Source organism: Haliotis rufescens, unplaced genomic scaffold, assembly GCF_023055435.1.
Source record: "Haliotis rufescens isolate VD_foot unplaced genomic scaffold, xgHalRufe1.0.p SCAF_4, whole genome shotgun sequence".
Lineage (NCBI taxonomy): Eukaryota > Metazoa > Mollusca > Gastropoda > Lepetellida > Haliotidae > Haliotis > Haliotis rufescens.
In genome coordinates this window covers 65,470,153-65,497,073 of record NW_025964112.1, presented here as the reverse complement: position 1 = coordinate 65,497,073, position 26,921 = coordinate 65,470,153, and the positions used below count along the sequence as shown (strand labels likewise).

The following is a 26,921-nucleotide window of genomic DNA, read 5'->3' as shown; positions in this document are numbered from 1 at the left end:
GTTGGAATATATAAGTGGAGCCGTCACATGCCTGTCTGATATCACATTTACTGACATCAAGACCAGCTGTGTAAAGATCACTCATCACCCCGGATTCCCAGCCTAGGCCCATCTCCGGCATTTGAACCACTATTAATATCAGACTTTTGCTATCAGCACCACGTTTGTATTTGACACTCATTACAACCATCACAGGCTTACAAATAAAATAATAGGTTCTCAGGCAATGACTTGAAAATATAGTGCAGGTGGGCAGCACTTTGTTTCTCTTGTTAAAACTAGTGTGTAACCTCAACCTGGTGTAGAGGGCCTCCCTACATAAATAAGCATACAAACTCCTATTGCTGCCATGACCATAACAAAATGCAGTGAAGCAGTATGCATGTAAAGGGAAGTGACTGCGTTTATATTGGATCGCACTAAGTGTAAGGAAACATGCTGCAGACTTGATGTGGGCAGTGCCCGAGTACCAAGACTTTATTTAGCCTTTTATTTATATTTATTTATAAATTGTTTTCCATTAAATATTGTACTAGACTTATGTACTGCCACTGTAATTGCCGTGCAGTAATTTCTAGACTTCGTGAATTTGCAATACATTTGTCTATCATTTCACAATTCTTTTAAGTACAGATTTCTGGGTAAACAAGTAATGTGTGTCCAGGTTTTTGTTGCAAGCCATATTGTTCCATTTTATGAGTAAATGCAGAAGTATGCAGCTACTATAGTGAAAGGTAACAGTGTCAAATCCGAATGTAACTTAGGTCATGCAAATTTCTACCAGTAGATATGTGATCTCTACCGTAACTTCCAAGATCATGTGACAAGTCAAACAAAAAAATATTTAATTAAGCTTCTTTTATTAAGATCACAGACAATACTGAAATGAAATGAATTTGCTCAATGGATGATACATGATGAATTCAGTCTTAGTAGAATTGATCCTTGACAATGAAACTTGTCAAGTTCTCATTATGAAACCTGAGAATGTCTAATGTCAAAAATTGTTCTTATTTCAAAGGATGGTAAATTCCCTCATTACATGCATCAAGCCGAGACCAGACAACTTCTATAGTCATTGTTTGATGAATGAGGTCATGTGGTGGTTAAGTTGTTCTAGTCATGCACATGGATGTTGGAGAGTAGTTTAATCAACCTCCTCGATGGTGGGGCCTCCGGAGCTGCCGCCGGTCTGAGCTGCTCCTGCACCACCAGCTCCTGCGCCAGCTCCAGCTGCACCCGGGTTGAAGTTGGGCATACCACCAGCACCTCCAGCTGCCTGGTACAACTTGGTGATGATGGGGTTACACACTCCCTCCAGCTCCTTCTGCTTGTGTTCGAACTCATCCTTCTCGGCAAGCTGGTTAGAGTCCAGCCAGCTGATGACATCGTTACACTTGTCGGTGATGGTCTTCTTGTCATCTTCACTGATCTTGTCTTTCAATTTCTCGTCCTCTACAGTGGACTTCATGTTGAAAGCGTAGCTCTCCAGACCATTCTTAGCCTGGATACGGTCTTTCTGCTTCTCGTCCTCTGCCTTGTAGTTCTCAGCCTCGTTCACCATACGCTCAATCTCCTCCTTCGACAAGCGACCTGACAAACAATAAATTACCGTAAGTTCACTTACAAAATATTCTTACAAGCCTGATAAACTTTTGAAAATATTGAATGAACGGTTCATAAAGCGAAGTGTCAAATTAGGAAGATCAGAACTACATTTTGCGATGTCACAAAACTGAAGACCATTATTGTGGTACACACCTTTGTCGTTTGTGATGGTGATCTTGTTCTCCTTCATGGTGCTCTTGTCCACAGCGGATACATTGAGGATACCATTGGCATCAATGTCGAATGTTACTTCAATCTGTGGGACACCTCTGGGTGCTGGGGGAATTCCAGTCAGCTCGAACTTGCCCAAGATGTTGTTGTCCTTCGTCATAGCTCTCTCACCCTCATAGACCTGGAAGGAAGATTGAAGTGAAGTAAGTAACAATGGATGGTAGTACTTAAACGATGTATGATAATGTTTGAAATATAAACCAAAACTGTTGGCCAGAAGTATGTTTCAGGGTACACACCTGGATCAGCACACCAGGTTGATTGTCTGAGTATGTTGTGAAGGTCTGGGTCTGTTTGGTGGGGATGGTGGTGTTCCTCTTGATGAGGACAGTCATCACACCGCCAGCAGTCTCAATACCAAGTGACAGGGGAGTGACATCCAGCAGTAGCAGGTCCTGGACTTCCTCGGACTTGTCACCATGAAGGATGGCGGCCTGGACGGCAGCACCATAAGCAACAGCCTCATCGGGGTTGATGCTCTTGCATAGCTCCTTGCCGTTGAAGAAGTCCTGGAGGAGTTTCTGGATCTTGGGGATACGTGTTGACCCTCCAACCAGTACTATGTCATGGATGGAAGCCTTGTCTGCTTTGGCGTCGCGCAAAGCTTTCTCTACGGGCTCCAGTGTGCCACGGAAGAGGTCAGCATTGAGCTCCTCAAACCTTTAATAGATAGACAGACCTTATGACAACACAGCTTAAATGCAACAGCAGTAACATTTTACTCCACTAGTCATTAAAATAACACCGCAAAACCCTAAAAAAAAAAGTCAATTTTTTACTAGTCCTTATGATAACTATTTGGCAGTTTGGCAAGGACTACAGACCTGGTGACAATTTCTAATATTGAAATGTATAGCAAACATTGCTCAACACCAACTTAAATAATCACTGAATGTCAAGATTGTATGACCTTTAAACTTGAGCATGATTAGGGGATTTACAAGAGAATTGTGAGTGTCACAGCTTGTTTCACAGGAAACTGCATACCTGGCTCGGGTTATGCTGGTGTAGTAATCCACTCCCTCAAACAGGGAGTCGATCTCGATGCTGGCCTGGGTGCTGGAGGACAGGGTTCTCTTTGCTCTCTCGCAGGCAGTTCTCAGACGCCTCACAGCCCTCTTGTTATCAGAGATATCCTTCTTGTGTTTCCTCTTGAACTCCTGGATAAAGTGGTTCACCATACGATTGTCAAAGTCCTCACCACCCAAGTGGGTGTCTCCAGCTGTGGATTTCACCTCAAAAATACCATCTTCAATGGTCAGGATAGACACATCAAATGTACCACCGCCAAGATCAAAGATAAGTACATTGCGTTCACCACCAACCTGTAACACAAATCAATTATCATGAACATGCTAAATTGTAAAACAGTATTAACAAGTTAACAGCATCATCGCTATCCCCACCATGGGACAAATTATTGTTTGTTCATATATTAGTGAAAAGAAACCACAAAAAAGAAAAGAAAAATGTCCTGTAAAGCCTAAAGAAGGGATAGGTACTAGGGTCACTTTATGTCAGCAGAAAAAATGATTAAATGTGAACACCCATTCTCTGTAAAAAAAATATATATAATTTGATGACACCAATTCTCTTACTCCCTTAAATAAACTAACTTCAGAAGTTTCTGAAAACTCAACACATTCACACAGTATGCACAAAGTTGAAATGCACGGAGCAAGGACCACAACTCTGTAAAAATGAATTTAAGACTATTTTTCAAATTCACGTAAGATCAAGACCAATAATCAGTGTAAATTTTCATTTCTCAAATGTGCCCCCTTTGAACTTGATACTTGTTACTATACCCCCCGTCTGACTTCTTGGTTGGCGAGAAAAACCAAGATCGTTGAATTGAACTGTGGAACATCAAAATACCCCAATCTTACTGAACTAGAACATACAATGTAGGAGGAGGTTGAAAAACCTGTAGCCTACTGAAGACATTAGCATAGACACGTAACACTGGTCATAAATAAACCATAACAAACCTTCTTGTCAAGACCATATGCAATAGCTGCAGCTGTTGGCTCATTGATGATACGTAAAACATTGAGACCAGAGATTGTCCCTGCATCTTTAGTTGCCTGTCGTTGAGAGTCGTTGAAGTAAGCTGGGACTGTTACAACGGCATCTGTGATTGTCTGGAAAAGATTCAGTAATAAGATCAGTATTTGCAATCTTTTGGGTTGAGATGAATTTCATGTTTTGTAAATGAACATTTTCTATCCTTATTAGAATATTTTAGGATTACAGTTTCATTTCAATTGATGTATTGTGGACAGAGTTATTGATGGTATCAAAATTACCTTTCCAAGATATTGTTCAGCTGTTTCCTTCATCTTTGTAAGCACCATGGAGGAAATCTCTTCTGGGTAGAAAGTCTTTGGTTCATCTTTGTAATTTACTTGGATCTTGGGTTTGCCTCCATCACTCAACACATTAAATGGCCAGTGCTTCATGTCTGACTGAACATTTGCCTCCTCGAATCTTCTTCCAATAAGACGTTTGGCATCTGAAGAAAAGATCCACATATATGAGCATTTCTGATTACATGCAATGTTTTTATACTTACATGATGCTACACAGTGCTATAGGTGTGGCGTCAGGTAAGGTAAAACAAATGTTTGGTGGAATATTGATGGCCATTAACCTCTTGACTGCCATAAATAACAAATTTCCACCCAAGATCAAATTCCCACCCAACTATTAACTGGAGTTACTTTTCCTCATTAATGTAAAAGCAATCTCAATTCTGAAATGATAACAAATTGCAAAGACTTACCGAAGATTGTGTTCTCTGGGTTCATGGCAACCTGGTTCTTTGCAGCATCACCAATGAGACGTTCTGTGTCGGTGAAGGCAACATAGCTGGGTGTTGTTCGGTTACCTTGGTCGTTGGCAATAATTTCTACCTTTCCGTGTTGAAACACGCCTACACACGAGTAGGTGGTCCCGAGATCTATACCAATAGCTGGTGCTTTGGCCATGGTCCTATGATCAAAGAAAAAAAGAAAATTAGATGAGGTCACGTTTACCTTTAGACTTCCGCTTAGGCTTCTAGAACATTCCAGGGCCAGCCGCCTACTTTCATTTTGAAAAAAATAAAATAATTTCCTTGTTTCTGGTAGGGATTTTCTAGTGAAGCGTACATTTAACCTATCCTAGGGTGATCACCTAGCTCATCTAACCTATTACAATCGACATCTCATTATGCCGAAATACCCGACCACGTGATCCTGGGGAACACGCCCAGTCACGCATTGTTTGAAATATTACTGAACAAAAAGGATCTGTTATCAGTTACATTAAAGAATGAGTTTTCGTATCCCATAACTTTACATACAATCAACGTGTCCCAAAGAAATTAAGAAAAAAAAATCGATCTGTAATCTAGATCTACGTGTTCAGATTATCGGTTTGGTTTGACTTTGAAAACACAAAGTCAAACCAAACCGTTAGATATATATAATCTGTCGTGAAATTAATTGTAATATGTATGTTCTTATTTTGAAAGTTTCCCTATCGAGAGCATTGTGCAGCAACCATTTATTTCCAACACAGAAAGAGAAATCGCCATGTTTCAGTCACAACCACGTGTTCGTCTTGGAGGCCGGTATTCATGAATGAAAAACGTATTCAGATTTCCACACTACGCCTTGGTATTTAGAAACAAAATTCAACCCTCAAAGCATTGGACTACCCATAATATACATACCTTGTGTAACAATGTCTGTGATAGTATATAAAAGAAGCTCAATTTCCGTCTCTCTCTTCTCTTCTCCTCTCCACTCGATGACCCTGCGTTACTACCGGCTAATGGCGTGTTGCGGCCTTTTATACGTTTGCGGATATGACGTCATTTAGAACGTTCTAGAACCCGAGAAACTAGGTAGCGGTCTTATCAGTCGATGGATGTAATTGGTTCAAAGTAAGGAGCGCTTTGATTGGCTATCCCTTCAAAGTCACGCTCGGCTGCACTCGCAGTGGTGATTAAAATTCATAGTAATTTGCGATTCTCTTTGCATACAGATAATCATTTTTAGCCTTAAAGTAAAAAAGATTAATTGAATAATAATATTTGAATAATTTCCCTTTCTGCGTTTTCGAACTAAACGAAATTATTTGCTTGATAATATTCATACTAAATGGGGAAAGTCAGAGCTATGAAAGAATCATGAATAAAACATTTTTAGTTCTATGATTGTTAATATGAGTATTTCATGCAATCATATCTATTACTTTAACCAATTTACTTGAAGCTTTATATTATTATAATTTACAAAGATTATTTAACCCTCTCTGTGTATTTTGTGTGTCCACGGATATGTATTTTCACATCCCAGATGACCTAATCTAGCTATATACAATAGTGTGAGAGAGTACTGGCCACACGTATTTCCATAGACTAACATCTAGTCTCTGAAATGAACATATCGTACATAAAAAAAAAACAGTTGTTCAGTTATCTTAATAAAAATATAATAAAAAGGAGCCCAGTGACTCTCTTCATTTTCAGATACTGCAGTGATCTAGACTTGCCAAACATTATAGACTTGCATGGGCTGTATTTGATATATATTTGTATCAGGGTCTGTAAGACAGACTAGTATTTCCAGTTCCTCGCCTCCAGCATATCATTAAAACCCACGGGTTCAACCTGCCTTTGTTCAATTTCCCGCCATTTCTATTTTTAGAACCGGACAACGTCTTCATTTCCCTACTTTCCAGAAATCATCGTCTCAGTATTTGCGCATACTAAACAAAATTCCACTTTAGTAAAATTCGTCATCGCTCGCGTAGTTAACTGGCCCAGGAATAACACCAGTTTCGAGAATACTTTGGAATGTTTTATATACATGTTGGTGATTCGTTTAGACTCGAAAATCTATTGGGCATTCAAATTGACTTTTGAGATTTCGTTTCCAAATATCCCGCAAACTCGGTCCCAGGTGTTTGAAACAAACGGTTGGGGATTTGTTTATTCTATATTTTTTCAATAAAAAAATAAATAAACAGGAAAAGACTATTCCTTTACACACTGCAGAGACCATATAATAGATTATATAATATTATATGGTCTCTGCACACTGTAGATATATGCATGTTCAATTATTATTCGAAGTAACGATTGATCGTTTCCAGATTTAATTAGGGATTTTTACATGTGCATTGTGAAACAAGCTCAGTTCGCAGCTAATCCTCCGCCATGAACAATAAGTAATAAAATATGCTCTAAGGTATTACGTCATTTTTGTCAATAGCGACATTAGTCTTCCTTTGAATATTTAATTAATGAATTCATTAGCTGGTAGTCAGATTGTTCTAATTAGCGCGCAGTCGCGGTGAATGGCTGCTCTCACCATTGCACATTCATAAGCTGCATCTCGGGGCAATAAGTATACAAATCCTGAATGCTTATTAACGGCAAAAGATTTGTCGCGTAGCAACACGGGCTAAATTACTGAAGAGAAACGTGATTATTTTACTTGTTCGTGTTGTACTATATACCACTAACTTAGTTTTAGTTCATCTATATTCCTGGGAATTGGGAACACAGGTCGACTTGTAGACTAAATAGTTAGAAAAAGATAGGACATTTAGGTATAGCAATTTATTAATTTTAAGACTTTTTTAAATGGTATTCTACAAATATATGTTCGCCGAAGAGATAAACCCTGCCGAGCTTTGTTCATATTTTCTCGATGTTAATATAAAAAATCCGAATGAAAACCTCCAGATTCTAGCTGGTATAGCTAAAGGATTTTCATTGTATATATGAGTGTTCCACAACTTCGTTACGAACGTACAGATGCCGCGTACGTATAGTCAATTACATAATGTTATGCGAGTAGCCCCTAGGCGTATTCAGTGATAACAGTGGCAATAATGTAATTCTCGGCATGAACCGACCTGGCCGTGCATGTATCAATACGTGACGTCAAGACTGCATGCTCATCTGTGGCCCGATGTGCCCCCAGCAATACAAATTCAGCGACTGTTAAATATTCCCTGAAACCCAGTTTTTTTGTCACCCGAGGCATACATCGCCCCATACACATAATTATCATCAAGCAAAATATTCAACAAATCAGGTAAAAGAAACCCGCGGTTGAATAACGGGATCTGGCGGTCAGGCTCGCTTACTTGGTTGATGCATGTCATCGTATCCCACTTGCGTAGATCGATGCTCATAATGTCAGTTACCGGATAAGAAAGAGAATTTATGGTTGTCAACTTCTTTATTATGAGGAACACAACGTTTCGGAGTATCATCAGGTGAATGAATGAATATCAGGATTGTCTTTTCCAGACTGGATTATTTACAGATCGCCGTCTGCTGAGTGCGGCGTTAACAACACAGAGACACAGTCATACACATATATATCGCCATTATTGAGGTTCATCATGAGTGTGTGTGTGTGTATATACACACATGTGGGATAAATATACCATAGTGGATCCAGAGTGGGGTCCGGACCATTACCCCCCCCCCCCCCCCCCCCCCCCCCCCCCGACACACACACCTTGAAAACCAAATGTAGTATTGTATGTTGTAGGCAGTAAATTATCTGAGAGGGGTATTTTGATATTTGGGCCCATTCCCTATTAAAAATGCTGCATCCGCCCTTGTATACATTAAACTTAATTATTATGAACATATAATAGCAATAGCATGTACTATATTTTATACTCATTGCATCATACATGTAAAAATATAATTTTTTGCATGACAGTATGCATAAATTTATATTGGGTTGAAATTAACTTATATGGTAGGTGCAAGGGATACACGTTGGCAGACATGTCGGTTTGTGTGCTTTTGTGTTGTTTTGTTGATTTGGTAATTGCTACTTGAGAATATTTGACTAAAAGATGAAAATGCCGCTTCCGATTATGATTAATAACTATAGCTTAACCTGGAGGTATAGCTGTATACTTGATGGGTTGCCGTTAGCCTTGGGTTATTGTAAATATGGCTCGTGTTGGGATTTGTTTCCTTAAAACATGGAGTTATTGTGACTCGTACGAAGTTGCTTGTTTTCATTTCCGTGTGGTTATTTTGGAGAAGGGATTTGTTTGATGTTACTGTTGATGTTTCGGTATTAACAACGCGCACGCTGCCCGTGTCTTACACGCGCGACGTTCATTAGGGTTCGATTGCCTCACCTGAAACATGACGGATTAAGTCTTATATTTTATGACTTAATCCGTGCCATGTGAGGGATAAACAACAGTAATTATTCAGAAGTGACATAATTGCACAGTTCATTTAGGGTGTCTGACAGTAATGTACAATACAATGGGGGTAGCATCTTATAAGCAATGGCAGTTGAGTGTGATTCTAGGCCTATATACATGGCTGCATTGCAAATAAACGTCTTCCTGAATCGGTCGCGGTATGTGTCAGTGTCCATTTTGTGGAAGCCTCGGTAGCTGAGTGGGTTAGGTAGCCTAGCTACTGTGCGTGCTAGCGATGGGCCTAGATTTTCGAAACGATCTTAGCCCTAAAATTATCGTAAAGTTATCGTAAGGAAATCGTAGGCTATCGTAGCCTATTTTCGAAACTATCGTAGCCCTAAGATATCTTAAGTTGGTCGTAAATCTAAGATAGCCCTATACCTGTCGTAAGTTTATTTTATCCTCATCCAAGATGGCGGTATACTTTGCTCTGGACATTTTACATGATGAAGATGACAATGATTTGATGACAAGACGGAGGATATTCCGAGACAGAGCTCGTCCCCTCAAGGGGGCACGGGTGGCCCAGTCGTCTAAGGCGCCGCGATTCGCTGTGAAGAGTTGCGTCCCTTGGGCACGCCAGAAACCTATGATTGTGGGTTCGAATCCCGGTTCGCTCCAATTATGTTTGTAGGTTTGTCAGCACCATACCCGTGCTCGTGGGTTTCACCGAAGTGGTAAACGTCTGAGACCTGCATCACTTCGGGCTTTCCTCCCACATTAAGCTGACACGCCATGATATAACTGGAATACTGTTAAAAGCGGCGTTAAACCCAACTCACTCACTCACTCGTCCCCTCGATACGCTTGACCACTTCGAGCTATTCTCCCGCAACAGATATAGGTGTCGTAGCTCTGAGCGATCTGCGACAGGTTTTCGATTGTTTCGAAAATCTATCTTATCTTAGCCTTAAAGATATCTTATCTTTCAGCGTAAGTAGTTAAGATTTATCTTAGCTAAGATCGTTTCGAAAATCTAGGCCCAGAGGTGCCTGGCTGTGAGAGTGTGGGTTCGAATTCTAGATGGGACTCTACCCCCCACCCCCCAAAGTGCTAGAATTTGCTCTTTATTAAGAAAGTGTAATCCCAAATATAACATTTGTGACAGCTAGTATATCTAATATCGGTATAATGACGGAGTGTTTGCTGAAGGAGGTTAAATTGGCACCAATATTCCATGCCAATCGATCGCTGTTAGTCTGTCTTACAGACCCTGATACAAATATATCAACTACAGCCCATGCAAGTCTATAATGTTTGGCAAGTCTAAATGAAAATGAAGAGAATCACTGGGCTCCCTTTTTATTATATTTTTATTAAGATAACTGAACAACTGTTTTTTTTTGTACGATATGTTCATTTCAGAAACTATATGTTAGTCTAGATCGCTGTCCGAGGAAACAATACAGAACGGCCAAGCATAGACGTAACGGCCAGTAAAGAAACACCCAAAACGACCACGTGTTAATAGAGTATGATGTAGACAACATACTACCACACATCTGTCGTGGACAATGCTGGTATACTCAGATGAGAACGAAGTGCATGCATATGTGCTGTTTAGTACTGTATGCATTATATACAAGCGTGTTCACTGACCATGCGTGGCAATTTCTGTAAAGCTAATAAACCACATTCATCAATATTCCAACTTCAGTGTTTTAAGCATGGTGTAATATATATCACAGTTAAATTGATAAAAATCTAGATATAAAAACTCAGATTTGATGAAATATTGTTATTTCACAATATCACGAGTGTATTACAATAATTGCAAGATATATGTGGTCTATAAACCTTAATGTATGCGAGTTGAAAAAATGTTTCAGCTGTGAAACGTTTCAAATAAGATACGATACGACCCGTGAAGATCCGGGGTGGAATAGGTCCTCAGCAACCCATACTTGCCTTAAAAGGTGACTTTACTTTGTCGTAAGAGGCAATTAACGGGATCGGGTGGTCAAGCTCGCTGACTTGGTTGATGCATGTCATCGTATCCCAATAGTGTGGATTGACTCTCATGATATTAATCACTGGATTGTCACTGGATATATACAGACTGTCGTCATATAGCTGGAATGTTGCTGAGTGCGACGTAAACAACAAACAGAACAAAACATAATACGGTAAAGATATAATTCTTGGATTCTGAATATGAACCAATATTATACGCCCTCATTTCTGTCAACTACACATGAAATACACCACAAAGCAAAACTGAAATCTTATTAAAACGTGATAATGTAAAGCGCGTCTCTCCCTCAACACCGACACAAGCTGCTGAATATTCATGACATTAAACATGCATGACCTCTGTGTCAGCAACCGCGGGAGAACTTGTACCATGTGACCAAATTTCGCGGGAAACAGGCTTTGTGTACACCTCGCCTGAGAGAAGTTGTGATCTATCGCCATGGATGTCGCTGATCAGGCTGTTAGGACGAACCAAGTCAAAGATCAAGTTGGAGAGAGATGTCAAAAGTTATTTCAGGACTTTCTAGAAGAGTGAGTATATCTGAACCCAAAACACACACACATATGCGACATTTTGCCAATGACTCTAGCCTAAGTTATTACCAAAGTTTTCGATCTCGACTCCGATCAAGTAGTCATGCACCACCAGCTGATATTTAGCCGATATTTATATATTGGTGTGCGAGAAAAAAGTTGTGGGTATATGGCATGGTAGTGTATGTCAAAAAGTCATGTGCGTTCTAATGTACAATATGTACTATCATCTATGTCCCACCATAACAGTGATCGACCTGTTGAAGGTCCGTCCGAAATATAAAGGCCTAGGTCTAGCTCACCCATGTATATGTGACAGACTTGAGAGCATCTACAAATTCTAAAAAAAACCAAACAATTAGACATGGAGTAAATATTTTATAGCATTGTTACTATTAGATCGCTGATCATTTGAAAAGTTAATGTGCAAAATGTTGGCGCATAATTCTAGGCTACATGCTGGCTATAGCCAGGGTAGACCTTAGCCGTACAGCTAGCATGCTGTAGATCCGTGCTGATGAAGCAGAGCTAGGTCCATCTCCTTGTCTCCAACATCACCTGAGTACATTTCCCAGTGTAGCTACAGTTTTTGAGCTCAAATTGTAATGCTCTTGGACTGAAGAGTATGATCATAATATTGTCTGTTGGTTATGATAGAAGAGATCAACTTGAGTGATTTGCTTGTTTGTTGTTTGAATCTGCGCACAGCAATATTCCAGCTGTATGACTGCCACCAGTAAATAATTGAGTCGAACCAGACAATCCAGTGATCGATCCACTCCGTCAGGTATGATGGCACTCAATCAACCAAGTCCCCAAACCTGACCATCCTGTCCATCCTGTGTGTGTACAATAGTGAAATAAGTGAATGAATGTTGTTTGTCGTCACTGTCTGCAAATTCTGTAGGACCAGCACACGCCCAAATTGGGCGGGGTCGCTAACTATAATAACACTATAAATACTAATAAGGCTTATGTAGAACAAGATTCAATGCTCATGTCAGGTTTTATTGCTGACAACTTAGACCTTTGGAACAAGTATCTCTCACTTGGTATCAGTCAATATATTGATAGATCTCCAGAACAGGAACACAGGCGTTATTAAGCAATTGATTTTAATAGCAACTCTCAGCAAGTATTATTCATGTAATATTCCCCGCTATTCATGTGATATACTCCACTATTTATGATATTCCCCACGAGTCATGTGATATTTCCCACTGTTCATATGATATTAACCACTATTCATGTGATATTCCCCACGAGTCATGTGATATTTCCCACTGTTCATATGATATTAACCACTATTCATGTGATATTCCTAATTTAATGTAATATTCCCCACTAGTCATGTGATATTCTCAATTATTCATGTGATATTCCCCACTTTTCAGGTTTGCGGTTGATGGGGAGGCCAAGTATCTGCCTGAAGTGCAAGAGCTCATCCGCCCTGAGCGCAACACTCTCACTGTCAACTTTGAGGATGTGGAGCGCTACAACCAACAGCTGGCGACAACCGTCCTGGAGGAATACTACAGGTGGGAGGATGCTGCTCTGTCATGTGTATAAACATTGTGAAGTGATTCTTAATTTAAGTGTTGAATTGTTCCTGAATCGTTCTTTACATCCTGTTAAGGTTAGGAATGTTGACGATGGTAGTGGATTGAATTACATCTCATGTTGACAATGTTTTTTCCAATGCCAATCTTCTGTATGATCACAGGGTGTACCCGTACTTGTGCCGGGCACTCAAGAACTACGCCAAGGACTGGGGCCAGATCCCCCCAGCCAAGGAGTTCTATGTCAGCTTCACCGATGTCCCCACACGACTCAAGTGAGTTTACCTGACAACTTGTTTAATTTCTGAAGGATGAAATTGGTATCCATCACTCAATTCAATGTGATAAACATTTGAAATGGAATACTTTCCTTAGCTTGTTGAAAGTACTGCCATACAATCTGGCCTATCGATTGGATATTCCAGGACCCGTGAAGATCCTGGGTAGAACAGGTCTTCAGCAACCCTGTCTTGCTCTAAAAGGCGACTATGCTTGTCGTAAGAGGCGACTGATGAGATCGGGTGGTCAAGCTTGTCGTCGTCATATAGCTGGAATATATCTGAATGCGACGTTAAAACAACAAAGAAAGAAAAGATATCCCAGAGCTTTCTTTTGGTTAGTTTTCAAAGTTTGAATCAAGAATTTGGTCATAATAATTTGTTTTTCAAACTAAATCTGGAATGGAAGTGGCCAATCGAAACTAGTGCCGTAAAGTTTGAAGAAGCTACTTTCTGATGGGAAAATGTCGATTTCTTGTTAGTCATTTCATTGGTCACTCAAAGTTTGTTTAAGGTTGTCACCTGTAATGACATGTCTTTCGACCTTTGGTGTAATAGCGAGCACTAAATTCTGATTTTGATGTGATTGTCCAAGATCAGTGTAATGACTGCCTTGTTTACCTTGCAGTGTGTCGCCTTACAGCGATACCTGAGTGAATACGACTTTTAAACTATCGCTAAGAGCCCGGTGTCTACTAGGACTCTGTGCTTGTAGTGCTGCTACTCTTCCCTCGCTATTCAGTAGATGCTGATTGTCCTCCTTGATTACAGAGTACGGGAGATGACTACAGCCAAGATCGGGACTATGCTGCGGATCACAGGTCAAGTCGTTAGAACCCACCCAGTCCATCCAGAACTTGTGTCCGGAACATTCATGTGTCTGGACTGTAGAACTGTCATGAAGGATGTAGAGCAGCAGTTTAAATACACACAGGTATGGACAATTTGACCCACCATGATTTACAAGTGAGTTTATGATGGATATAGGTTGTTAAAATTAAGTGTATTCATTAGCTGCTCAACAAACCAGAGACAAACAATGTGACATGCTGAAAAGATTTCCCACCTTCTCAGTCTGTGCCAAAGCTTTTGTGTCGAATACCCGAACCTATCACCTGACAATGTTTTCAGTAGATTTTAGTGTTTATGTATGGACTTTTATGAGCAGGGCTTTTTTTTTTGACTCAGAACTTTTTTCTTTATCACAAATTTTAAGAAGCATTCTGAAATTGTTCAGACTGAATAGATCTGAAACCAGTAGTATAACTAGTTGTTTCAAGCTTTTGAAGTACTATCTTAATTAAGTGGAGATAACTCTTACTTGCAGCCAACCATTTGCCGGAATCCAGTTTGCAACAACCGGACACGTTTCATGCTGGATGTGAACAAATCTCGCTTCGTAGACTTCCAGAAAGTCCGGATTCAGGAGACACAGGCGGAACTTCCCCGCGGAAGCATCCCCAGAAGGTACGAGCCACACACTGTGTTGCATGTTCAGTGAAATACTGACTGTCCATTTGACACTGATTGGGTACAACACCTCTTTTGTATCCGACCACCTCCATTGTGTAGTGGATAGAGCGTTTGCCCGGAGAGAAGAAGGTTGATGTTTCGATCCCTAGCCACATCATACTAAAAGAGATAGTTCTTGTTCCCTGCCTTTATGACTTTTGGCACTATTAAATAACAGCATAAGCTCATCCTTCTACAAGCAACCACATACACACATGCACGATGCTGCATAGACGTGCAATAATCTTGAACACGATGTTCAACCCCATTTCACCTTGTATCAACAGACCGATTAAGAGGAGGTACTAGGGCTGGGACGAGTCCAAATTTACTACCCGGGTACCCAACCCCCTATTACCGGACCCTACCCAGGTACCCACTGTAGGTCTCAAGCGTTGGGAACACAATGTCTAACTGGAAATAGTTTAACTGTAGCCCTTGCAAAAACTGTTTAGATACATGTTTGAAACCAGAGACCATATAATAGATATATGGTCTCCTATGAAACGATAAAATCATGCGTACACTGAAGTTGACTGAAGCTTTATCTTTACTCAAACATATACAAGTCAAGAGGAATGTGTGCATCATCAGAAAGAAATGGGAACATTAGCAACTTGTAGTGTAACCACTGAGCTCCAGTGAGTTTTTGTCATTAAACAATATGTCTCGTGACTAACTACGGGTCCGGGTAGTACTGTGGGTACCCAGGTCCTACTCAGGACCCACCCGACCCGAGTACCCGAGTTACCCGTCCCAGCCCTAGTAGGTACTATCCTGTGTGTACGCTGAACAATATGGTGGGAGGACTGTTCAAAACTGCTAACGTGATTACACTTTGTAAGTTTATGCCAACATTTCAGTTGTAACAATTTGAGAACTGTAATGGCTTGATGTCACTATGTTTGTCGTGAGAAGCGACAAACGTGATCGGGTGGTCAGGCTCGCTGACTTGGTTCATGCATGTCATCGTATCCCAATTGTGTGGATCGATGCTGATGATGTCAATCACTGGATTGTCTGGTCCAGACTAGATTATTTACAGACCGCCGTCACATAGCTGGAATATTGCTGAGTGCGGCGTTAAACAACAATCAGTCAATCAATGGCTTGATGTCAGTGATGTGTAATATGACGACGTCGGTACTTTTGACTTGAGGAATGACAGCTGTGATCTGTTGTAGCGTGGAGGTGGTGTTACGAGCTGAATCTGTGGAGTCGGCACAGGCCGGCGACCGCTGTGACTTCACCGGCACATTGATCGTGATCCCAGACGTTGGCAGCATGTCCGTCCCAGGTCAGTAGAACCAGGTGTCCCTTGTTGTAGATGCTGAGTATCATCATCGTCACTCCCAGTGTGTAGCTCACCTGAACAGAACTTTGTGAACTGGCTGCTGGAATACTTCGTTTCAGGAACCTTTTGCCTTTTCAAAAACACAAGATTCATGAAGCTAAAACAATTGAAGCACGTATGATCTCAGCCAATGCTCAAATAAATTATCCAGGTGAGCTACACAGAGCCTCTTGAATCATTTGTTGACCACAATCTCAGTAATTACAAGACAGGGATCTATCTAGACCTGCTCACAGGCTCATATTTGCCCCCAAGATTCCTGCAAATGTCAATAAAAAATCCAAATTTGGAACTAATGCTTCGTTTTAAATTATTGCATTAAATTAAAAATACCTTTGAATTTAAAAAAATACAAACTTTCAGAAAATCCCAATTTTGAACAAAATAAATTTTTTGCCTGCCAGGGGCACTTTTTAAAACGCTCACCTAAGGCAGCCTTCCCCATGTTCTAGGTATCCTACAGTAAGAAGACTTTACCTAATAATGAGTTCTTTGTCCTGAATCTATATTAAGTTGCTAAAAATGTCAACGATAGAATATCACAAGTAATAATGTAAAATTCATAACAGCTTAGAATTGAACACCAACATAGGTTGAAAGGTGACCAAATAGATCAGATGGTCTGACTCTGAGACTTGGTGGCATGTCATCGTACCCTGGTGCATGGATCTTTGTTCACAACATCATTCCAGGGTAGAATAGGTCTTCAGCAACCCATGCTTGCCATAAAAGGCGACTATGCTTGTTGTAAGAGGCGACTATGCTTGTTGTAAGAGGCGACTAACGGGATGGGGTGGTCAGGCTTGCTGACTTGGTAGATGCATGTCATCGTATCCAGACAGCGTAGATTGATGTTCATGATGTCAATCACATGATTGTCTGGATGAGATTCAATTATTTACAGGCGCTGTCATATATCTGAAGTATTGCCGAGTGCGGTGTTAAACTACCAAAAAATATTCAAAATAAATCAGCAGTGACTTGCATTTGTAGGTGCTCAATCGGAGACGTCGTCACGGGTACGGGGTAATGATGGCTACGAGACCGAGGGTGTGCGTGGTCTGAAGGCACTCGGGGTGCGGGACCTCACGTACAGACTCTCCTTCCTGGCCTGCACTGTCACACAAAGCAACCCTAGGGTGAGTAGCATCCTCATCCCCTACCAACTACAGGTTATGGATGCAGCAGTCAAAGTTAAAGATAAAAGTCAGTGAGCCCAACGGGTCATTAACTTAACACCAAACGTTTTAGGGATCCCTAGACTGAAATACCTCAAGGGCCTAAGACTCACTTGGCTGATGAATGTTGTCTTATTTATAAACAGGTTTCTATCAAAGCAGAGGTCAGGGAAGGACAGGAGTACGTTGTTATGAGCATATATAGATCACATACAAGACGTTAGAAGTGTGGTGATTCTGTTAAGAGATGTCAGTTTTATGATTGTTACAAATTTAGATCAGGACATTCTCCTATACCAGCCTTAGCATTTTAAATATCTTTAGATTGCAAACACTATGTCCTAGAAAATAAACAGGTGTCAAATTGTTAAGTTGTCTGTTGTGTACAACTGTGTAACTGTTGTCCCCAGTTTGGTGGAAGAAACATGGGAGATGAGGAAATGACGGCCGAGACCATCAAGAAGCAGATGACAGATGAGGAATGGCAGAAAGTCTACGAGATGAGTCAAGATAAAGCTCTGTACCAGAACCTCTGCTCTAGTCTCTTCCCAACAATACACGGTGAGTCTGTCAGAACAATACGATATGGCTATGACAAGTGCAAATGTCCTTAATAACTTTTTAGACTTGGTTGAAGGAAATTAGTTTACTTGGATTGTTAGTGGCGGTACCCTTGATGGGGGTTGTAGTAGTGTAAAATGATTGTCCCCCAGAGAGGGTATGTAAGACCACGTCATTGGGGGTAATTGTTTCCTGACAGCAATTGCCAACACCTGACAGGATGATGTAAAATCAGGCTGGGGTCCCCATGGACAGCATGGTGATCCACCTTCAGCTGCTGGTGATCTATAGCCCTTTTTTATTATGTATTGTTACATATAGGGATATCTATATTGTAGTATGCTAGTTTTAAGTATTAATCTGTGATATTCAATGTCATTAAAATCAGACCTCAGTTCTCACTACCGCTAAACAAAGATCTGAAGACATCCCATTTGGGGTCACGTCAGAACGACCTTTCATCCGACCAATCAGAGCGTCGCTTACCAGATCATGACAGTGACAGTCGGAATGTGATTTCTAATCATACAACCTCGAAAACTTTAACACGGGGTATTCCGTAAGATAGTTAGGGGTTTAACAACTGAATCCATACAATCTAGACCATCTATTAGCCATTCCAGAATGTTCTTTGGTTTAGGTTTTTAGTTTGTAATCGAGAATTTGTCAAAATATGTTTCAAAGCGTAGTCGGCAATTTGAAATTAGTGCCGTAAAGCATGAAAAAGCTGCCTTCTGATTGGTCATTCCATTGGTCAGTCAAAGTTTGCGCAAGGTTGGTCTGACGTGACCCGTAATGGGATGTCCTCAGATCTTTGTTTAGCGGTAATGAGAACTAAGATCTGATTTTAATAAGATTGCTGTGATATTCTACTTATTTTACTGTCCATCAGGTTTTTGTTTATTTAATCTTAATATATGAATTTTCAACTAGGGGTGACTATTGGTCTGGAAATCACAATTGTGATAACTATTGATATCGAAAGAAACTATTGCGATCAGTATTGATAGTTTTCAGTATATCATACTTGAGTTGAATTGAACCTTGGAACTGAAGTTTCCTTTGAATGTGATAACCATAACAACAAAGAAAAAATAAAGTTTGAGATATGACTGATTTGTTTTTTCTTTACCCTCATAATTTAAGAAAAAGAAACTTCCACATTACCATGTGTAAATTACGACCACTCATGATCAATAGAAAAACAAATTTGAACAGCATTGCATGTATTTTATTGATATGGAAAATACAATCGAAACTATCAGTATTCCTAACTAAAATCAATACTATTGATCGAAAACTGATTTAACAATCGATTAATTGACTTTACGTGCTTACCAATAGCAATATATAGATATTTAGATTTTTCGTGACACCCCTATTTTTAATGTATAACCTCTCGTGACGATATTGCTGAAATATTGCCGATGTGACATTAAATTTTAACTCAACTCACTCACTCACTAATATGGTTAAGTTAAGATTGCCAAGTTGCTCATGAGAAAGATTCATGTGGTTCAAGAACAATGCGTTTTCATTTTGCGTTTTAAACAAATCTCGAGAACCTGAAATGTAGAGAACCTGACCTCTTCTCACTTGATTCTGTGTGTCCTATACACAGCTGTGGCTTCTCTCCTGACTGTTTTCTTTACCACATGCAGGAAGTGACGAGATAAAGCGAGGCATTCTACTCATGTTGTTTGGTGGGGTGCCAAAAGTGACAACTGAAGGCACAAACCTCCGTGGGGACATCAATATCTGTGTTGTGGGTGACCCAAGTACCGCCAAGAGTCAGTTCCTGAAGCAAGTGGAAGACTTCAGCCCCCGCGCAGTGTACACCAGCGGGAAAGCCAGTAGTGCCGCCGGTCTCACAGCTGCAGTCGTCAAGGATGAGGAGTCACATGAGTTTGTGATCGAGGCTGGCGCCCTGATGCTGGCAGATAATGGCGTGTGTTGTATTGACGAGTTTGACAAGATGGACCCCAAGGATCAGGTGGCCATTCACGAGGCGATGGAACAACAGACCATCTCCATCACCAAGGCTGGAGTCAGGGTGAGGTTTAAACCAAACATTAAATCAGAAGTATTTGATGGGCTAGTTTTGTTTAACGCCACAGCAATTTTGACATATCCAGAGAAAATTAATATTAATCTTCAAGACTAAACAATCTGATGCTGTCACTACTCTGCTATTGTGACCGGAAGTTTCCACTCAGAATGTAATGTTGAGTGTTCTCTGTAGTTCATTATTCTCCATGTAATGTTGAGTGTTCTCTGTAGTTCATTATTCTCCAGGTAACGTTGAGTGTTCTCCATTTTTCGTTGTTCTGTGTGTTGCTATAATGTTGATTGGTTGCAGGCGACACTCAATGCAAGGACATCAATCTTAGCAGCAGCTAATCCCATTGGCGGCCGGTACGACCGGACTAAATCCCTGAAGCAGAACATCACCTTGACAGCCCCCATCATGTCAAGATTTGACCTTTTCTTCGTCCTCGTTGACGAGTGCAATGAGGTGAGATACAGTTGATAATACAGCCTAGCATACCATAATTTGAAGTAATACTTCCTATCACCACAACAGTTTAATGTCTGTGACCAATCCACCGCTTCGAATGAGGTGTTTTTTATATAGTAGCCAGGGTCACTCAGTAACTTAGCTAATGACAGTTGTATAGTGCCTACCTCTAGTCAGACTGCTCTCACTGGTTTGTACAGGAAAGTACAGTGAAAGTACGGAAAGCGTGCCATTAAAACTATTAAAACTATGCATAATCCATCTGTACTTAGTTCTGACCCATGAAGATCCAGGTTACAATTGGTCTTCAGAGACCCTTGCTCGTCATAAGAGGCGACTAACGGGTTCAGCTTCAGGCTTGCCGACTTGGTTGATGCATGTCATTGCAGCCGAATCAGGTAGATCGATGCTCATGGATTGTCTGGTCCTGACTCGATTATTTACAGAAGGATGTCATGAAGCTGGTATATTGTTGAGTGTGGTGTTAAACAACAAACAAACAAACAAAGTTGTCTGAAGCACGAGTTGTGTTAAGGTTGTGAACTGTTGTCTGATGCACGAGTTGTGTTAAGGTTGTGGACTACGCCATCGCACGTCGGATCGTGGACCTGCACAGTCACCTGGAAGAGTCAGTGGAGAGGGTGTACAGCGTGGAGGAGATCACACGCTACCTCATGTTTGCCCGACAGTTCAAGCCCAAGGTGAGGAGACCGTGTTCCTGGTGGCTTGTGATACTGCCAGTCCCGGTGGGAGTGGTGGCAAGTCTGAAACTTACCAGGCCCCCCCACCCCCCTATTTTTGCCAGTCCCAATTTTTACCCTGTTTTACTGTCTACATTCATGGCTGACAAATTCAATGACGTCATCACTGAAGTAACTTAAGTTCAGTCACAATTTTCTCTTTTCCCCCGGAATCTTGGGTTTGAAACTACTTTACTGATTACAGCCAATGTTTGTTCAACAACAAAGATTTTACGGTACTTCATTTGCTGGTCCAACAGGGACTGACAGTCACATGAATTCCTGGTCCAAGCCAAATTTTACCATCAGTCTCCATCCTTGCCAAACTAGGCTGGAATATTTTGGAGTTGGACTTGTTAGTCCAGCAAAAACTTATGTATAGTCCAATGAAAATTGCATAACAAAATTCAACATCTGGTTTGTAAGTAACACTGATTTCAACATGCAGATTTCGGTCCATTGTAGGATTTGCAAAGCATGTGTACTGTCAACTAGATATCAACAGATATTTTCCAAGTCTTGTAATGTTTTTAATCAAGGTGCTCAAGTGATTTCATGCACTTCACGAGGTATTAAGACTTGTTTTGTAACATTGTGAATCTCGAATATCGATCAGATCGTCTGACTGGGTGGTGCCATTTGGTTTGAAGCAAATGCAAGTAATCAGATTGGTCAGTAGGAGGGACATAACTCATAATAGCCACTAGTGGCACTGCGATCAAGCCACGAAACTCCAGTATAGTTTGGCAAGGTGGAAACTGGACTTCTATAGTCAGTTAACTCCATTGCCTTGGAAAGATGTCCCCCTACCCCCTGCACTTGTCATCTGCCGACCCACTGCTGTTCTCTGAATATACCTCCCTCCCCTGCACCTCATCTCCTGAACCTACTGCCCTTCTCTGAGTATGCCACCCTCCCTCTGCACATATTTGCGGAAAATCTGGTGCTGTTCTCTGAACCTGCCACCCTCCCTCTGCACATATTTGCCGGGCCCCTACTGCCCTTCTCTCAACATGACACTCTCCCTCTGCACTGTATATGTATTGGTCAGTTACATAAGAAACTATACATTGCTGTAATAGGTTTTGCTGCTGCTAACAATTTGAAATGTCTACCTCTGGAAATCCCTCCTGGGGTGATTTAGTGGCCAGAGTAATGACCAGGTGCTGTGTCCCCAGATCAACAAGGAGTCCCAGGAGTACATGATAGAGGAGTACAAGCGCTTGCGGCAGCGCGACGGCACGGGGGCGGCCAAGTCGGCGTGGAGGATCACCGTGAGGCAGCTGGAGAGTATGATCCGACTGTCGGAGGGCATGGCCAGGATGCACTGCCAAGACGAGGTACAACTAGCTGTTTCCTCTGTCGAGTGAAATCAGAAGTGAAAATTTTAATAGCCGATTATATTCTGTAAATGTTACAAACACAGTGAATTAGGGTTAATTTGTCCTCCAATCCACAAACTTATCTCAGCGCTATGATTGTCATAAGTCTATGTTAAAGTATGAGAGTTCCAATCATCTTAGCGCTAACAGACATTTCCATTGTACTCCATATATGTTGGTACAGTTAGTACATGTCTCACTCCCCCTGTCACCCCTCATGTCCAGGTGGGGGCACGGGTGGCCCAGTCGTCTAAGGCGCCGCGATTCGCTGTGCAGAGTTGCGTCCCTTGGGCACGCCAGAAACCTATGATTGTGGGTTCGAATCCCGGTTCGCCCCGATTATGTTTCTAGGTTTGTCAGCACCATACCCGTGCTCGTGGGTTACACCGAAGTGGTAAACGTCTAAGACCTGCGTCACTTTGGGCTTTCCTCCCACATTAAGCTGACACGCCGCGTTATAACTGGAATACTGTTAAAAGCGGCGTTAAACCCAACTCACTCACTCACTCATGTCCAGGTGCAGCCAAAGCATGTGAAGGAAGCGTTCCGGCTGCTGAACAAGTCCATCATCCGTGTCGAGCAGCCCGACATCCATCTGGAGGAGGAGCAGGCAGAGCAGGACATGGAGGTTGAAGGTACGTTGCAGACAGAATGAACGCTGAGACTAAGTGTGGTCTACACTTGAATGAATGGCCATCAGGTCGGTAGGGACCACAAAGCACATACCTCTTGTAATCCTCTAACTGTTGTAACTCACACTTTAACATGGATGTATAATCCTATTTGCAAGTGGACATGATTCTGTTTGTGTCTCATTGTGGTGCTGTTTATGTTTATTTAGGAATGGGTGCTTGTCCGTCCGTCCAACCGTCACATTTCGTTTCCAGAGTAGAACTCAAAAACCATGAGAGAGATCTTAACCATACTTGGCACATAGATAGGTCTAGTGGTTAACTGGTGCCTTTTGAAAGATTGGGATTTAAAAAAACAAATTTTTTCCAGTTTTCCATGGCTTCAAAAACTTCGAAAATGGCATCTTCCCGAGGCAAGGGAGTTAACTGACTTTAAAAGTCCAGTTTCCACCCTTGCTGAACTAGGCTGGCATTACGGAGTTACATTTTGGCTGAACTAACAAATCTATGCATAGTCCAATCAAAATCGCGCAACGAAATCAAAATCCAGTTGGTAAATTGTCATGCAGATTTTGGTCGATTGCAGTATTTGTAAAGCATTTGCACTGCCAACTTGTTGTCAACAGATATTTTCTAAATCTTTTCATGTTTTTAATCAAGGTGCTCGCATGATATGCACTTTGCAATGTAAGACTCGTTTTATCACAATGTAGATCTTGATTATTGATCAGATCGTCTTGACTGGGGCTGCCATTTTGTTTGAAGCAATGCAAGTGATACAAGAGGTTGAATGTGATAGGCATAGAAGGGGCATAACTCGTAATAGCCACTGGTGGCGCTACAATTGAGTCAAGGAATTCCCGCCTTGTTCCGCAAGTTTGGAAACTGGACTTTTATGATCAGTTAGGTCACTTGCCTCGGGAAGATGCCATTTTCGAAGTCGTTGGAAGCTGATGGAAGCCGATGGAAAATGGCGGTAGTGCTTGTTTCCGGAGCAGATCTTGAAAACCATACGATATTTCTTGAACACAACCAGACATGTCATATTGGTGGGGGATATGTGTATTTCATGCTTGTTGGACAGAATGAGAGTACTCCAATACCTCATTCAGCCTTTAGAATTGATTGATGTCAGGGTCAGGTAGTTGCAGTGTTTGACCAGCTGATTGAGTGTCATCGGCCCTTGAAGAGTTGATCATTGTTCATGCTGGCAGCGACTGGTTTATCTGACCCTGAAATGGGTGTTTTAATTATGTAACCAGAGAAAGGCATTGCCTGCTCCTTCAACTGGTGGTGACTTTTAAGTAACTTTTCCTTTACCCCGAACTGTCTTCCCTCCTCAGAGGAGTCTCAGCCTGTAAGTGAGGAGTCCACAACGCCAACGCCGGTGGAGCCGGCAGCGGCCCAGAAGAAGGGCCTGAAGCTGACGTACGAGGAGTACAAGCAGATGGCCAACCTCATGGTGCTGCAGATGAAACGCAAGGAGGAAGAAGAGGTTCCCACAGCAGGTGAGAGGCGGCAGAGTTATCTCCCCTGGATCCAAAGTCCGAGGAAGCTTTTTATAATCTGTAAACATCTGTGAAAGCACTGGACTGATTTACCCTATTTCTTTCATGTTCCCAAGGTAAGGGAGTTATCTGACTATAAAAGTGCTGTTCCCACCCATGCCAAACTAGGCTGGAGTTAGTTTTTGGCTGGACTAACGAGTCTATGCATAGTCACATCAAAATTGTGTGATAATGTCGACATCCATATTGTAAACTGCCATACAGAATTGCTTGCAGGATTTACAAAGCATGTGTACCGCCCAACTTGGAGTCAAAAATATTTTCCAAATCATTTAATGTTTTTGATCAAGGTGTTCAAGACCCGTTTCATTACAATATACTTCTCGATTGTTGATCAGATCATCCTGGCTGAGAGCCACCTTTGTATTTGAAGCAAATTTAAGTGATATTAGAGGTGAGGGACATAGAAGGGACATAACTTGTGGCACTACGAACGAGCCCAGACAATTCAGCCAGGTTCGGCAAGGGCGGAAACATGACTTTTACAGTCAGTTAACGCCCTTGCCTCTGGAAAATGTATATTCTGGTATGCAGTGAACACATTTTCTGTGCAAAAAGATAGACATATAACAACAAAATTACAGAATGCAAGTTATTGTATTGTCTACTTGAAGTCATAAAAACGTGTTCATGTACAAGACTGTGTGTGCACAGGTGGCGAGAGTGTTGGTCTGAGGAAGAGCGAGTTAATCAGCTGGTACCTGGCAGAGATGGAGGAAGAGATCGATTCGGAGGCTGAACTAATGGAGAAGAAAACTATAGCTGAGAAAGTTGTGGAGAGACTTGTGCATCATGTAAGTGGAAACATTTCATGGAAGCCATTCGCAAAAGTGGGGGAGGCTCTGTTCGGATTTGTATTCAGAACAGGAACACTGCATACATTTTCTTGCCAAACGGCATAATAAGGCCCTGTTTATTATTTTATTTAGTGGAAACCGGGAAGAGAGAGTGTTCTTGATTGTGATTCTTTTGTAATGAATACTTGTTTTGTAAACCGCTTTATAACAATACCTGAAACAAGAGACCCAGAAGTCTGGAGGGAAATATTTAGTTTCCAGATGGAAAACTAACCAGCAGAGCAAATGTTATTGTAAGATTGATAGTCCATAGGCCAGAAGGTTAGCATTGAACTATGGAGCTGCTTCCTGAAGTTTTGAACGGAACATTTGTTTTTGCAGGATCACGTTCTGATTGAGCTTACACAGACTGGGATGAAGCCCAAATCGAAGCACGACACACAGGCCCTGATCAGGGAGGAGGATCCCATCCTTGTGGTGCATCCCAACTATGTGGCCGACGTGTAGACGACTCCATGGATGGGGCGTGGACAGTCATTGAAAGTGCAACCAATTCTGAACATTGACTTGTGCAGGGATTAATTTGAGGCAGACGGTGCCGATTTGTGAGACTTTCACCCTTGGAATAGAGGGATGGAACTTGACAGGAAGTTGTAGATATGTTCCATAATGTACAGGTGGGCTCGTGTGAGCTGTGCATCTAGGAGTGCTCCCCGACAGCAAGGGTAGTGAGGGGATGTGAAGAAGATGGATCCAGCGACAGTTGCTCTCGATGTCTCAAGACAACATGGATTGTTCTTGAAGACTTTGTATATATCTGGCTCATGTTCATACAGATCATTTGCAATAAAATGGTCATTCAATATGTTCTGTGTCCTGTTGGATCAATGTTGTGTGTGAACGTCCTTTGACCCACATTGGAGGCTTTTTTCTTGTCTGGAGGTCAGTCATCCACGTTGGAGGCTGTTGTCTTGTGTGGACATCAATCATCCATGTTGGAGGTCAGTCATCCACGTTGGAGGCTGTTGTCCTGTGTTGACATCAATCATCCATGTTGGAGGTCAGTCATCCACGTTTGAGGCTGTTGTCCTGTGTTGACATCAATCATCCATGTTGGAGGTCAGTCATCCATGTTGGAGGCTGTTGTCTTGTGTGGCGGTCAGTCATCCACATTGGAGGCTGTTGTCTTGTGTGGACATCAATCATCCATGTTGGAGGTCAGTCATCCACGTTAGAGGCTGTTGTCTTGTGTG

General features: G+C 41.5%; 2 protein-coding genes across 2 annotated transcripts; one reads left to right on the top strand and one right to left on the bottom strand.

Moving 5' to 3' along the window:
* Positions 1 to 843: 843 nt before the first annotated feature.
* Positions 844 to 5,690, bottom strand: LOC124114740 (heat shock cognate 71 kDa protein). Its single transcript, XM_046475452.2, has 8 exons — positions 5,558 to 5,690; positions 4,625 to 4,833; positions 4,149 to 4,354; positions 3,831 to 3,983; positions 2,827 to 3,164; positions 2,079 to 2,499; positions 1,762 to 1,960; positions 844 to 1,593 (listed from the first exon to the last, which is right to left on the bottom strand). The coding sequence occupies exons 2-8, from the start codon at positions 4,827 to 4,829 to the stop codon at positions 1,148 to 1,150; spliced, it is 1,968 nt and encodes a 655-aa protein (XP_046331408.1). The 5' UTR covers positions 4,830 to 4,833; positions 5,558 to 5,690; the 3' UTR covers positions 844 to 1,147.
* Positions 5,691 to 11,425: 5,735 nt separating this feature from the next.
* Positions 11,426 to 26,533, top strand: LOC124114738 (zygotic DNA replication licensing factor mcm6-like). The gene is made up of 16 exons (XM_046475450.2): positions 11,426 to 11,586; positions 12,984 to 13,127; positions 13,313 to 13,423; positions 14,198 to 14,360; positions 14,754 to 14,893; positions 16,123 to 16,235; positions 17,286 to 17,431; positions 17,881 to 18,031; positions 19,693 to 20,084; positions 20,391 to 20,546; positions 21,122 to 21,250; positions 22,468 to 22,629; positions 23,189 to 23,306; positions 24,647 to 24,811; positions 25,526 to 25,665; positions 26,050 to 26,533. The coding sequence occupies exons 1-16, from the start codon at positions 11,495 to 11,497 to the stop codon at positions 26,173 to 26,175; spliced, it is 2,448 nt and encodes an 815-aa protein (XP_046331406.2). The 5' UTR covers positions 11,426 to 11,494; the 3' UTR covers positions 26,176 to 26,533.
* Positions 26,534 to 26,921: the final 388 nt, after the last annotated feature.

Excerpts from the sequence above, each read along its gene's own strand:
- LOC124114740 (XM_046475452.2), bottom strand. The coding sequence starts at position 4,829 with ATGGCCAAAGCACCAGCTATTGGTATAGATCTCGGGACCACCTACTCG. Across the intron at positions 1,961-2,078 it reads AACCTGGTGTGCTGATCCAG|GTCTATGAGGGTGAGAGAGC; the intron begins GTGTGTACCCTG and ends TCTTCCTTCCAG. Across the intron at positions 1,594-1,761 it reads CACCATCACAAACGACAAAG|GTCGCTTGTCGAAGGAGGAG; the intron begins GTGTGTACCACA and ends ATTGTTTGTCAG.
- LOC124114738 (XM_046475450.2), top strand. The coding sequence starts at position 11,495 with ATGGATGTCGCTGATCAGGCTGTTAGGACGAACCAAGTCAAAGATCAA. Across the intron at positions 21,251-22,467 it reads CCCGACAGTTCAAGCCCAAG|ATCAACAAGGAGTCCCAGGA; the intron begins GTGAGGAGACCG and ends CTGTGTCCCCAG. Across the intron at positions 23,307-24,646 it reads GCAGGACATGGAGGTTGAAG|AGGAGTCTCAGCCTGTAAGT; the intron begins GTACGTTGCAGA and ends TTCCCTCCTCAG.